The 14,863-nt window shown below is 44.2% G+C and overlaps 1 protein-coding gene across 8 annotated transcripts in view; it reads left to right on the forward strand.

The window, feature by feature from the left end:
* Nucleotides 1-14,863, forward strand: part of POM121 (POM121 transmembrane nucleoporin) — a 56,955-nt gene that overhangs the window by 31,232 nt on the left and 10,860 nt on the right. For 3 of the 8 annotated variants that reach the window (XM_031012702.3, XM_031012700.3, XM_055392705.2), the window contains exons 1-5: nt 1,323-2,937; nt 3,431-3,646; nt 3,974-4,129; nt 5,561-5,638; nt 7,116-7,287. In XM_031012702.3, the coding sequence (XP_030868562.2) occupies nt 2,309-2,937; nt 3,431-3,646; nt 3,974-4,129; nt 5,561-5,638; nt 7,116-7,287 (1,251 nt within the window). In that variant the 5' untranslated portion in view covers nt 1,323-2,308. Of the gene's footprint in view, nt 1-1,322; nt 2,938-3,430; nt 3,647-3,973; nt 4,130-5,560; nt 5,639-7,115; nt 7,294-14,863 lie in introns of those variants that run through there. The other 5 variants (XM_063708595.1, XM_063708596.1, XM_055392706.2 and 2 more) reach the window with 2 other exon arrangements.

Below are 14,863 nucleotides of genomic sequence, written 5' to 3' on the forward strand. Positions count from 1 at the left end.
GCCTCCAAATGTGCTAGATTATGTGTAAGCCACCATGCCCAGCCCAGAAGTGCTACCTTTTAATGTAGTCATATTTATCTATATTTTCCTAAATGATTTGTGCCCTTTGTGTGTTCATCTCTTGAACTCTAGAGTGCCCCGAGGGCTCAGGCTATGGACCTCTCTATTTACATTAATTCTCAATCATCTTGCTTGGTTTCAGGACATCTGTACCCTGAGGGCTTTTATGTGTAGCTCCTCCACTTAACTCCAGCCATACACAATAATTTAAAGAGCCCCTACTGACCTAGATACTATGTTTCTTCTTCCCCTGTTACCCAGGTTTCTTGAGTAGGGAGTCTGCAGTCACTGCCTCCATTTCTTCACCTTCCAGTCACTGTTCAACCCACGGCAGCCTGGCTTTTGTCCCACTAGTCTACTGATACTGAGATTTTTTTCTTAAGCAACACAGCTCCCCCCCAAACCCCCCCCCTTTTTTTTCAAGTTAAGTCTTATGTGAAATCGAAGTATATTAAATAGAAGCAGAATTGCTTTGGGACTGGGTTGGGGAGGATCTGGAACCCAAACTGCGCTTTCTTCTCATCTCTCTGTGTTGCCCCAGAGGCATCTATACCTTTCCAACTTTTCTATCCCCCTAAACACCCTAATCTCCAGCGATACTGAACAATTCCATCTCTGGACTTCTGCACAGTGCTCCTTCATCTGCCTTGAACCTGCCAGACCTCTCAGCTCCAGGAGCACTTCCCTGCCTTCCTTCCCCTTTATCATAACTTTTTTTTTTGAGACGGAGTCTTGCTCTGTCGACAGCCCAGGCTGGAGTGTGCAGTGGCACGATCTCGGCTCACTGCAACCTCCACCTCCCAGGTTCAAGCAATTCTCCTGCCTCAGCCTCCCGAGTAGCTGGGACTACAGGCAGGCGCCACCATGCCCGGCTAATTTTTGTTTTTTTTAGTAGAGACGGAGTTTCACCATATTGGTCAGGCTGGTCTCAAACTCCTGACCTCAGATGATCCGCCCACCTCGGCCTTCCAAAGTGCTGGAATTCAGGCACGAGCCACCGCGCCTGGCCTTCTTATTTTTTTTTTCCCGTTATCACACTGATAACACCGAATTGCAATTTTTTTTTCTTTTTTTGAGACGGAGTCTCGGTCTGTCGCCCAGTTTGGAGTGCAGTGGCGCGATCTCGGCTCACTGCAACCTCCGCCTCCCGGGTTCACGCCATTCTCCTGCCTCAGCCTCCCAAGTTGCTGGGACTACAGGCGCACGCCGCCACGCCCGGCTAATTTTTTTTTTTTTTTTTTTTTTGGTATTTTTATTAGAGATGGGGCTTCACCATGTTAGCCAGGATGGTCTCGATCTCCTGACCTTGTGATCCGCCCACCCCGGCCTCCCAAAGTGCTGGGATTACAGGCGTGAGCCACCGCGCCCGGCCTGAATTGCAATCTTCTACTTACACATCTTCCTAACTAAACAGTTTCTAAAGATCAGAGATCCTATATTTTCCCCCTTAATCTCTTTAATGTACATAAACAATGGAATGAATAAATCAATGAATGAATGGCTGAGGAAACTGAACAACACCAAAGTGTATTGGCAGACTACCAGACTTTTTAAACAGCTTTATTAAGATATAATTCACATACCATGCAAATCATAGGGTGGTGCAATCACCACCACAATCTAATTTTAAACTATCTTTATGGTGCTACAAAAAAGCCTATAACCATGAGCAGTCACTTTCTATTCCCCACCCCCAAACCCACTCCCTAGCCCTAGGCAACCACTAATCTACCTTCTCAGACCGTTAACTTTAGCATAGGTATAAGTCGATCACAGAGCCACAAAATCCACCCGATATCTGGGCCATGATGTGAAATTTGGTAGGTAATCGTCCCACGTTTTCAATTTGTAACATAGAAATGGAGGGGGGAGGGACTCACAACCGCTAGTAGCGTTTGTGAAAAGTACCTGGTAACAGGCTGTGCTGGAAGAGAATTCAGCCCCCATAAAAGATCACGGATTAGGAATTACGTAAGCATAGGTCTCGGGCCCTTTTATCTTGGACGCGATCCTTCCACGGGATCGCTTCCGGATGGATGTGGCGCTGGGAGCCACGCGGAGAACCTCAAGAGTCAGAAACAGGCGTTAAAGGCAGGCGGCATTTTCCAAACCAGTTGGGTCTCGGGCGCTGCCGGGCGGTAGCGTCTCCCGGAGTCGCGCGCGCATGGCGTAGAGGGCGCGCGATGACGCGACGCGCGGCGCGGTGCACGCTGGGATATTTAAGTCTCTTCCGCGGCGCGGAGCCGTGATGTCTCCGGCGGCTGCGGCGGCCGGAGCAGGCGAGCGGCGGCGGCCCATAGCGTGTGTCAGGGACGGCTGGGGCCGGAGCTGTGGCGGGCCGGCCGGGGCGGCGCTCCTGGGCCTGTCGCTGGTTGGCCTCCTACTGTACCTCGTGCCGGCTGCAGCTGCACTGGCCTGGCTGGCCGTGGGGGCTACCGCGGCCTGGTGGGGACTGAGCCGCGAGCCCCCAGGTTCGCGCCCCTTGTCCTTCTTCGTTCGGAAGGCGCGTCATCGGCGCCCCTTGTTCTCCTTCGTTCGGAAGGCGCGTCATCGTCGAACACTGTTCGCTTCGCCTCCGGCCAAGTCGACAGCCAACGGAAACCTCCTAGAGCCGCGGACCCTGCTCGAAGGACCTGACCCTGCGGAACTGCTACTCATGGGCAATTACCTGGGCAAGCCCGGGCCGCCGCAGCCCGCCCCCGCTCCGGAGGGCCAGGACCTGCGGGATAGGCCTGGCCGCCGCCCACCCGCCCGCCCGGCGCCGCGCTCCCCACCGCCGCACTCCCCACCGCCCTCCCCGCCGACCCATCGCGTTCACCACGTTTACCCCTCTCTCCCCACTCCTCTTCTCCGACTCTCCAGGAGGCCTTTCCCACGGTAAGATGCGCTGATTTTGTCAGATCATCCTCTGGCTCGGCTGGCTTGAAATCGAGGACTTGACTTTTAAATCCGATTTGCTTTTTCATCAAGTCCCAAGGGGATTGTGTGTGGTTTTGCCCTCCTTAACACCTTGGTGTGTGCCAGCTGTCTCCTGGCCTCTAACTCTTGGAATGAGATGTTGTGTTGCCAAAACGATTCTCTTCTTTCCAGTTCTAAAAACTCGAATTTTAGTGCAGCCTAGATGTAGTCTAGCTTTAGATTTTCCCTCTCAAACTGTTGAAATCCATTGTTGAGATAGCTGTTAAGCAGCTGTCACTCTCTGGCCTTAGATGGAATAAGGGAAAGTTGCCATAAAAACACCGTGTTCTGTGTTGCTTAGAAAGAGACTTAAGTTCTTTGGAAAGTGTCTGAACTGGTGGGTTTTTAACCGTTTAAAAATTTGACATTCTTTTATGCTTTGGTTCCGTGATTTGTCTCGCATTCTCTGCAGGGATTGTGGGACTTTACCAAATCGGTTTGTAATAACACCTCGAAGACGCTATCCGATCCATCAGGCCCGGTATTCCTGTGTGGGGGTACTTCCCACAGTGTGCTGGAATGGTTATCACAAGAAGGCTGTGCTGTCCCCTCGCAACTCCAGGATGGTGTGTAGCCCAGTGACTGTGAGGATCGCCCCTCCTGACAGAAGATTTTCGCGTTCTGCGATGTGAGTATTATCGTTGGAAGAATACTCTCCCTTTTCGTGTCCACTTTATTCTTCTCCAGTTGTTCCTATGACAACATGACTAAAACGCAGCAAAGAAAGGACGAAGCTGCTTATTCGATGAGAAATACCAAATTTTAGTAAACCCTTTTGTTTTTCACTTTTTGCCCTTAACGAAAAAGTAGCTTTACTTGCTAACGGGAACTGCTGTGAGTGTATAAATTATACTTTGGCCTGTTGGTTAGCTTCTGATTTCTTGTTTCTGAAGTCTGTGCTATATGGCATGGGAATTAAAATATCTTACAGCTAGAATCTTGTCTTTCATTGTAGACCAGAGCAGATAATCAGCTCAACACTGTCCTCACCATCAAGTAACGCCCCAGACTCATGTGCAAAGGAGACTGTACTGAGTGCCCTCAAAGAGAAGAAAAGGACAGTGGAGGAAGAAGACCAAATATTCCTTGATAGCCAGGAAAATAAAAGAAGGTAACAGGCTTAGGAGAGTACTAAGCCGGTTTCACGCTTGGACTCCTATGGGATGAGATGTAGACATTCCCATATAGATACAGAGGCCATCTCCAGTTTATGAGCCTTCGTAGGCCCCCTTCTTTGGCTTTCATGGAGGAATCTAATAACAAGGGTTTTAATGCTGCTCTTTTCAAGGCACAGGTTAGATCGATGTTGTAATTTACCTTTTCCATGAGTAGTAGAGATAAGCTGACTGCTATTAGCCACGCTACCCTCATACTTTTGTAGAAATGTGTTAAAGTTTATTTTCAAGGAAGAAGGCTCTAAGTCTTCCCATCGGAATTTTGTGGTGTTCAGTTACTTGGGTAACCACCAGTTCCATGTTCCAGTGTCTTAATTGTGCTGAAGGAAATGCTTGTGAAAGAAAAATGAAAACTAGAGTTTGGTAGATTTATCAGTAATGAGGTTAAAACCAATTTCCTGGCAGGGCAGGGTGGCTCAGGCCTGTAATCTCAGCACTTTGAGAGGCCGACGCGGGTGGATCACCTGAGGTCAGGAGTTCGAGACCAGCCTGGCCAACATGGTGAAACCCCATCTCTACTAAAAATTCAAAAATTAGCTGGATGTGGTGGTGGGCGCCTGTGATCCCAGCTACTCGGAAGGCTGAGACAGAAGAATTGCTTGAACCCAGGAGGCGGAGGTTGCAGTGAGCCGAGACTGCCACCACACTCCAGCCTGGGTAACAAAGCGAGACTGTCTCCAAAAAAAAAAAAAAAAAAAAAAAATCCTTATGTGGTTTATAGAATAAGCTAATGAAAATGGAATAAATAAATAGTTTTCTAAGTATAGAAAGAAAGGGAGTTGAAGTGGCTAAGCATTTATTGAGCACCCACTGTGTATGGGACCCTACTCCAAGTGCTATGGATAGAGCGGTGGACAAGACAAAATCCCTGCTCTCATGGTACTCTTGAGGGAAACACCATTTTATTAGGCTGGGTGTGGTGCTGCACGCTTGTACTCCTAACACTTTGACAGGCCAAGATGGGAGGATCGCTGGAGCCCAGTTGCTCAAGACCAGCCTGGGCAACATAGTGAGACCTCGCCTCTACAAAAAGTTAAGAAATTAGCCAGGTGTGGTGGTGCATACCTGTAGTCCCAGCTACTCTGGAGGCTGAGGCAGGAGAATCGCTTGAACCCAGGAGGCAGAGGTTTGTTGCAGTGAGCCAAGATCGTGCTGTTGCACTCCAGCCTGGGCAACAAGAGCGAAACTGTCTGAAAAAAAAAAAATTTACCTTTCAGAAGCTTAGGGATTTTAAACAACCATTTTCTGGTCTAGCATGGAATCTGTGCTCCATAGAGATAGTATAAGGTCCCAGAAATATGAGAATACACTTTAAAGGGACAAAAAAAGTCATGTCATTTCATTGAGACTTTTTTGATTTGTCGCAGGCGCCATGATAGTGGCAATGGACATTCAGCATTTGAGCCCCTGGTGGCCAATGGAGTCCCCGCTTCTTTTGTGCCTAAGTAAGTGCGAGTCCATCCGGATGAAATACCAACTGTTTGGAAAAAGGCCTGATCAGAACTGTTGCCCTATAGATTTTCCTCTTTGTTTTTTTTGCATTGCTTAATTAGTTCAGGTTCACGTCTTTGAAATTAGGAACGTTTTGAGTAACCTGTCACAATTAACTGCCTTCTGTCTAATTCTTTTTAATGTTCTTACATTAATATGGATGAAATATGCTGAGACTTAAGAGGTTTTATAAATATATTTAATAACCAAGCACATACACAGAAGGATTGCAAAGTTTGTGCAGTGGATAAAACAGTATGAAACTTAAATGTTAAATTTCTACATGTCAGTTTAAAAACAAATTGGAGGAAGAATTGGGTGGAAAGGAAAGTGGCTCAAAAGTATGTGTGGAAAGACTTAGGATACCTTAGGTACCTCATCTGAGTCAGCAGTGTGATGTGGCCGCCAGGAAAGCTAAAGTGCTCCTGGTCTGTGCTGTTAGAAGAAAGACTAGAATGAGGCAGGTGGATGGTATTCCTGCCTTCCGTAGTTCTGCTCACTGTCCGTGGAGCACTGTGGTCAGATCAGTGTACTGCACTGCGAGGGAGGATGTACACAAACGGAAATTCATTCCCAGTGAAGCAATGAAGATGTTAAGGAGATTTGCAACAGCCCAAAGGGGTGGTGGTGGATGATGGGGTTTTGGAGGTATGGAAGTATTAGCCCAGAGGAGAAAAGTCTCAGGGGGAATAAAGAAATAAGTGAGGGAAGGACAATGGTCTCCAAAAAACCAAAGGACTGTCCCTTGAAAGAAGCAAAATAACTTGCTCTGTTTGACTTCAAATAGGATCCGTGGGTGAAAGAGGAAATACACTGTAATCCACTGTAAGAATAAACTGGTTCATGGTTGACGTGGGTCACTCTAGGAGAGAGTTGTCTATATTGTAACAGGTTGGATGACTGTCCTACAGGAAAGATGCATAGGAGATTTCTGTTTCCATTGGAGGTTTAGTAAAATGATGGGTTCCTCTTAACTCTGATTTTTTTTTAACAGCTTTGTTGAAGTATAATTGACATAAAATAGACCGTACTTGTTTAAAGCATGTGACATTTTGACACACATACACCTGTGGAACCATCCCACCACTAAGATAATGAACATCCATCACCTCCAAAAGTTCCCACATGCCTGTAATCCCTCTCTTTACTTCCACCCCTGTTCCCAGGCATCCACTGATCTGTCTTCTGTCACTGTAGATAGGTATGCATTTTCCAGAATATTCTATAAATGGAAATCATACATTTAAGTTTTAAATATTTGGCTTTTTTTTACTGACTTTGTCAGATAGATTTGGCCAGATTGTTAGCAATAAAAATTAAAAGCATTATTCTCTTCCCTTCATGTTATTAAGAAAGATGTCATGACCGTGGATGAAATCGTAAAAGAATTTTGCCTTCAATAAAGCATCTAACTGTCTTCTCTTTTATTAGGCCTGGGTCTCTGAAGAGAGGCCTCAATTCTCAGAGCTCAGATGACCACTTGAATAAGAGATCCCGAAGCTCTTCCATGAGCTTCTTGACAGGCGCTTACACAAGTGGCATCCCTAGCTTCAGCCGCAATGCCATTACCAGTTCCTACAGCTCCACTCGAGGCATCTCGCAGGTAGAGGTACAGCTCTTATAATGTGGGGGACATGAATTCCCAGCGTTCATTCATTGATTAGGGCCAGACATGGTAGCTTAGCCATGTAATCCCAGCACTTTGGAAGGCCAAAGCGGGAGGATTGCTTGAGCCCAGGAGTTCAAAACCAGCCTGGGCAATATAGTGAAACCTTGTCTGTACAAAAGAATTTTTAAAGAAAATTTTTTAAATAAAGTAATTGATTAGCAAAGGTTTACTAATCACCTTCTATCTGTCAGACATTAGAATTGTCTTTAAGCTAATAGAAAATACAGATCATTGAGTGATCAATATAGGCCAGCGGAATGGAGTAGAAAGCCCAGAATGTAAAGCAGTGCATGTGTGCGAGCTGATTCGAGACAGAGCTGTGTTGTAGATAAACGGACAGAGGGTGATTCGAAAGGTAGACTGAGTCCAGCTTGTATTGGGTCGTAAAAGAGATTTATCTTATAGGCGTTTAGAATTGAGCGCAGGGTTTTTAAACAAGTGGTCATGATTTTTTGGAAAAGGGATTATCGCATAGTATAGGGAACAGGGCAAGCTTTGCTGCTGGACAGACTTAGATTCAAATCTTGGCTCTGAGGCTGGGCGGGATGGCTCATGCCTGTAATCCCATCACTTTGGGAGGTCAAGGTGGGAGAACCTCTTGAGTCCAGGAGTTCAAGACTAGCTTGTGCAACAGAGCAAGACTGTGTCTCAAAGAAAAGGAAAAAAATGCTTGGCTCTGACATCTAGTAGCTATAAGGTCTTGGGCAGACAATCACATAACATCTCTTATCTCTGAAGTGCTGTTGCAGTGATTGAGGGTAATATTTAAAAAGCACCTATTACAGTGGCTGTCAGTAAGTGGGTACCCAGTATACAGCAGCAAGACAAAAAGATGTAAAGCATGTATGGAGAAATGTTTTTGAGAGGAGGAAGATTTTGAGACGAGTTCATCAGCCCAGAAGGCTCTGACAGTCATATAAATGAACATTAATGACCATAATATCGTTATCCCTCTTAATAATTTAAGAGGGATAATTAATATTATTTAATATCTAGTTATTATTTTTGATATGCAAACTTTTCCAGCTTTGGACTATGGGTTCCAAACTGGCTCCTGTATCCTTTATTTTGATCCCAGCAGTCTTCGACAGATAGCTTCATTGCTTTTTGCCCACCTTCCCAAAGTCCATTTTTAGCCTATACCGAAGTTGGGTGTTTCTTCAAAAAGCTTTGGTTTCTTCCAGTTAGAACTGTAGAGACTACAGTCTAAGTTTTAGGAGAGATAAGATAGACAGATCCTCTGGAAAGGGGAATGTAAATAATTCATAATATTCCAAATTCAAATTTATGATAGTAGGATTTTTTATGTAATTTATTTGATTTTATATTTTTATGTATTACACCAAAAATGTTGGTTTATAATTACTTTGATCCTAGTAACACGCACTTTCTTTTTTTTTTTTTTTTTTGACGGAGTTTTTTATGTAATTTATTTGATTTTATATTTTTATGTATTACACCAAAAATGTTGGTTTATAATTACTTTGATCCTAGTAACACGCACTTTCTTTTTTTTTTTTTTTTTTTTTTGACGGAGTCTTACTCTGTTGCCCAGGCTGGCAGGCTGGAGCACAGTGGTGCGACCTTGACTCACTGCAATCTCCGCTTCCTGAGTTCAAGCGATTCTCCTGCCTCAGCCTCCCAAGTAGCTGAGACTATAGGTGCCCGCCACCATGCCCAGCTAATTTTTGTATTTTTAGTAGAGACGAGATTTCACCATGTTGGCCAGGCTGGCGAACTCGTGACCTCAGGTGATCCACCCACCTTGGCCTCCCAAAGTGCTGGGATTACAGGCATGAGCCACCACGCCTGGCCCATGCAATTTCAAAATAGTGGTATCAGTGTCATTGTTAACACTGTCATTATTAAGATGGCTGAAGTCAGTTTAAGAATTGTGATTCATTTGTCTTTATATCCCTGTGTGAATCCTAGGGACATGTAATCAATATATCGTGTTTTAAAGTAATGTTAATTGTCCTTTGGGTACACCAACTTTATATACAGTGAGGTTCGTTTGTTCAGTATGTTTGAAAGTTACAGGGATTTCCGTGTTTTCCTTTTTGAAATAGTTCTGTTTTAAATTATGTAAAATCTTTGAAACAATAAGTTGTTTCAAAAAAAATACACTAAAACAAGATACACTCAAAAATTCAGTTTCCATCCCTTTCCACTCCACATTTTTCCTTCCTCTCCATTTTTATTTTTTGATTATCCTTTATTGTTTTTTAAACGATATGCATATCAGTGTATCTGAAAACCACCACCTTCTAACATTTAAGGTAGTAGACAGTATATACAGATTTGAACCTTGCTTTTTCACATAATAGATAGTTGAGGTCATTCCATAGCAGTACACAGAAACTCATCTTTGGTCTTACAACTGCATAGGTACTTTAGTCCTCTGTTGACAAATGTTGGGTTGTTTCAGTCTTCTGCTATCACAAATAATGCTGCAAAGAATACATTTGTTCATATGTCATTTCACCCTTGGCAATTTTGCCTCTGGAAAGTTCCTAGAAGTCAGATTCCCAGGTCAAAGGTTAAATGTGCATGTAATTTTGCTGGATATTGTTAAATCCCCCTACAGAGCATGCACCACTCAGCATTCCCCTCAGCGTTGTATGAGAGGGACCATTTCTCCATGGCCTCACCAGCAGATTTGGTTATTGTAGCTCTGGGCTTTTACCAATTTCACAGGTAAAAAATAGTATCTAAGACAGGCGTGGCAGCTCATGCCTGTAATCCCAGCACTTTGAGAGGCCGAGGAAGGCAGATCACTGGAGGTCAGGAGTTCGAGATCATCCTAGCCAACATGGTGAAATCCTGTCTCTACTAAAAACATAAAAATTAGCTGGGCATGGTGGCACATGCCTGTAATCCCAGCTACTCAGGAGGCTGAGGAAGGAGAATATCAGGAACCTGGGAGGCAGGGGTTGCAGTGAGCAGAGATAGTGCCACTGCACTCCAGCCTGGGCGACAGAGTGAGACTCCGTCTCAAAAAAAAAAAAAAAGCCAGCCGAGCTTGGTGGCTTACACCTGTAATCCCAGCACTTTGGGAGGCCAAGGCAGGTGGATCACTGAAATCAGGAGTTTGAGACCAGCCTGGCCAACGTGGCAAAAACCTGTCGCTACTAAAAATACAAAAAATTTAGCCAGGCGTGGTGGTGTGTGCCTGTAATCCTAGTTACTTGGGAGGCTGAGGCAGGAGAACTGCTTGACCCTGAAAGGCAGAGGTCAAGTGAGCCGAGCTCATGCCACTGCCCTCCAGCCTGGACGACAGAGTGAGATTCTGTCTCAAAGAAAAAAAGGTATCTAATTTTTGTCTCTTATGAGTAGTTTGATCATCTGTTCATATGTTGAATGATTATTTTCGGTTCTGTTTCCGTGAGTCTTAGTTCATATCCTTTACCCATTTTTCTGAAGGGCTACCAGCCAAATCTCATGTTCAAGAGTTTTTCCTATAGTAGAGAAACCTATTCCAAATGAAGCAAAGTTTTGAACGTAAAATAGAAACCATAGAAGTGCAGTGTTAGAAGAAACAGGCTCCTCACGCGTTGCTGGTGGGAGTGTCAGTTGGTACAGCTCTCTAGAGGGCTTTGTGACAGGAATTGTCCACATAAGAGATACATGCACCCTTTGATCAAGCAGCTTTACCTTTAGGAAGTTATCCTACACACATACTGGGAAATGGATACAAGGATTTAATGTAACATTGTTTTAATAATAGCAGCTTGGAAACAATGTACATGTTATGTTTTCAGGGAGCTGATTGAATAACTTACAGTATTGGTGTAAGTTGGAATATACTATGTAACTATGAAAAAGAATAAGGCAACTGAAGAAGTATTCATGAGAATGATCTCAAAAAGCAATTACATAAAAACAAGGCTCAGAACTGTATAGTATCCTCTATTATTTGGGCTTTTAAAAATCTTTTAATATGCATAAAATAATTCTTACAGAATATATTAAAAACTGGCAATCGTTACTGAGATAAAAAGGAAATTTACTTTTTGCTGTACAGTCTTTTTTTTTCTTTCTTTCTTTTGAGACAGAGTCTCGCACTGTTGCCCGGGCTGGAGTGCAGTGCTGTGATCTTGGCTCACTGCAACCTCCACCTCCTGGGTTCAAGCAATTCCCCAGTCTCAGCCTCCCAAGTAGCTGGGATTACAGGCACCCACCACCAAGCCCGGCTAATTTTTGTATTTTTAGTAGAGATGGGTTTTCACCATGTTGGCTAGGATGGTCTCGAACTCATGACCTCAGGTGATCCATCCGCCTTGGCCTCCCGAAGTGCTGGGATTACAGGCGTGAGCCACCACACCTGGCCCCAAGTTGTTGTCTTTTTCTTAGAGATTTGAATACGCTCTTTATATATTCTAGATACAAGCTGTCTGTCATGTATGTGTTGCAACAAAAAAGTGTCCTGCTCTTGCCATTCTACTTCCTTGTGGTTAGCATACTTTGTGTAGTATTCAGGAAATCTTTGCCTACCTAACCTAAGGTCATGATAATTTTCTTCTGTGCTACCTTCTAGAAGCTTTATTGTTTTATTATTACTTTTATATGTAAATCCATAAACCACCTGAAATTAATTTTTGTATATGGTGTGAGGTTGGGATCAAAATTAGTTTTTTTTGTGTTTGGTGGTGTTGGTGGTTTTTGTTGTTGTTGTTTTTTACTGTAGAAATACCCATTTCTCTTAGCAACATTTATTGAAAGGACCATCCTTATTTCTCTGCAGCACCGTCTTTGTCTAATTTAAGTGTCTGTATATATATATATTTCTAGACTCTGTTTTGTTCCATTGGTCTATTTTTCTGCCTACCTTTGTGCCAGTCTTTGTTTTGCCCCTAGCCTTATACTTTAAGTCTTGATAGAGTCAGTCATCCCACTTTCTCATTTCTTTTCAGGACTGTCTTGTATCTTGGCCTTTTGCATTTTCATATAATTTTTAGATCAACTTGTCAATTTCCACAAAAAAAAAAAAAAAAGTTCTGAGATACTGATTGGGATTGCCTTTCATCTATTGATTACTTTGGATGGAATTAACATTGTTATAATATTGACCTTGTTTACTTCTAATCTATGAACATGGAATGTCGTTCATTTATTTATTTAACTTTTGAGACAAGGGGTCTTGCTCTGTGGCCCAGGCTGGAGTGCAGTGACATGATCATAGCTCACTACTGCCTTGAACTCCCAGGCTCAAGTGATTCTCCTGCCTCAGCCTCTTGAGTAGCTGGGACCACAGGCATGCATCACCACACCTAGCTAATTTTTAAAAACTTATAATAGAGACACAGTCTCACTATGTTGCCTAGGCTGGTCTCAAACTCCTGAGCTCAAGCAATCTTCCCACCTTGGCCTCCCTGAGTGCTGGGATTGTAGGCGTGAGCCACCATGTCCTGCCTCCTTCGTTTATTTACATCATCTCTAATTCTTCTCTGTAGAGGTTTTACTTCTCTTTTATTAGATTTACAATCTCAGCTCACTGCAACCTCCACCTGCTGGGTTCAAGTGATTCTCCAGCCTCAGACTTCCGAGTAGCTGAGATTACAGGCACGTGCCACCACACCTGGCTAATTTTTGTAGTTTTAGTAGAGACAGGATTTCACCTTGTTGGCCAGGCTGATCTCAAACTCCTGACCTCAGGTGATCCACCTGCCTCTGCCTCCCAAAGTGCTGAGATTACAGGCGTGAGCCACGGTGCCTGGCCCTAGGTATATGCTATTCTAAATAGTGCCTTCATATATGCTATTCTAAATAGTGCCTTCAAAATGTGATTGACTGTGCTGGTGTGTAGAAATACAACTGATTTTGTATTCAGAAAGTTTGCTAAATCTGTATGTTCTTTAGGATTTTAGTACATACACTCATGTCTATGATAATGAGTTTTTCCTTTCCTCTGCAATCTTACTCTGTTTATGTCTTGCTGCACTTGGCTAGGACTTTAAGTTGAATAGACATGATAATAAACATCCTTGTCTTGTTAGATCTGAAATGAGTGTGTATGTACAGTCAATGAAGTAGAGGAGTAATACTTTTTTCCCCTAATTGTTAAACGAGTTGTTCAGTTGTCTTCCAGTCCTAGCTAATCATTACAGTCTCCTTTGGCATTTCTTTTTTTTCTTTATTTTTTCTTGGTAGAGATGAGACTTCACTATGTTACCTAGGCTGGTCTCAAAACTCTTGGGCTCAAGTGATCCTCCCACCTTGGCCTCCCAAAGTGTTGGGATTACAGGCATGCACCACCACACCTGGCTAATTTTTGTATTCCTTTTTTTTTTTTTTTTTGAGACGGAGTCTTGCTCTGTCTCCCAGCCATTCTCCTGCCTCAGACTCCCAAGTAGCTGGGACTACAGGCACCTGCCACCACACCCGGCTAATTTTTTGTATTTTTAGTAGAGACGGGGGTTTCACCATGTTAGCCAGGATGGTCTCAATCTCCTGACCTCGTGATCCGCCCACCTTGGCCTCCCAAAGTGGTGGGATTACAGGTGTCAGCCACCGCGCCCAGCTTGTTTTTGTATTTCTAGAAGAGATGAGGTTTCACCATGTTGGCCATGCTGGTCTGGAATTCCTGACCTCAGGTGATCCTCCTGCCTCAGCCTCCTGAAGTGCTAGGATTACAGGCGTGAGCCACCTCGTCCGGCCCCTTTGGCATTTCTGACCCTTGCTTGCTCAGTGATGTGTATCCCTCAGTGTCTGGAGCACATTGTGAAGAAAAATGCAAGGCTTATGGTTTTTATTGTTTTAATTTTATTACTTTAACTACAGGTAAGGTCTTGCTATGTTGCCCAGGCTGGTCGGAAACTCCTGGGCTCAAGCAGTTCTCCTGCCTCAGTCTCCCAAAGTGCTAGGATTACAGGTGTGAGCCACCGCACTCGGCCATCTATGTGCTTTTAAAGTTCCACAGGTGGCTAGGTGTGGTGGCTCACGCCTGTAATCCCAGTGCTTTTGGAGGCGAAGGCAGGCAGATCACGAGGTCAAGAGATCAAGACCATCCTGGCCGACATGGTGAAACCCTGTCTCTACTAAAGATACAAAAATTAGCTGGGTGTGGTGGCATGTTCCTGTAGTCCCAGCTACTCGGGAGGCTGAGGCAGGAGAATCGCTTGAACCAGGGAGGCGGAGGTTGCAGTGAGCTGAGATCGCGCCACTGCACTCCAGCCTGGTAACAGAGCAAGGCTCCGTCTCAAAAAAAAAAAGTTCCACAGGTGACTGAGCCGTCCTTTGAGAACCAGTGAGGTAGTGTCAGGGATCTGAAGTGATTGAAAATGCCGCTTATATATTCAATCATTGGATCCCTTTGATGAATTTTTGTATTCTGCTCTTTTATATGCCTGTAATCCCATGTTTTTTAAACCATTGTGCTCTGGCCTTTCTTGCTGTTTGAGCGTAACTTCAACTGTTATTGCCATGAGCAGTCTTCTCAAGCTCCTCCTGGGCCCGGCTTCCTGATGGTGGCCTCACTGAACTGTTCTGCTGCTTACCACTTGTCTGAAGC

The sequence above is a fragment of the Gorilla gorilla genome, chromosome 6 (assembly GCF_029281585.2).
Source record: "Gorilla gorilla gorilla isolate KB3781 chromosome 6, NHGRI_mGorGor1-v2.1_pri, whole genome shotgun sequence".
Lineage (NCBI taxonomy): Eukaryota > Metazoa > Chordata > Mammalia > Primates > Hominidae > Gorilla > Gorilla gorilla.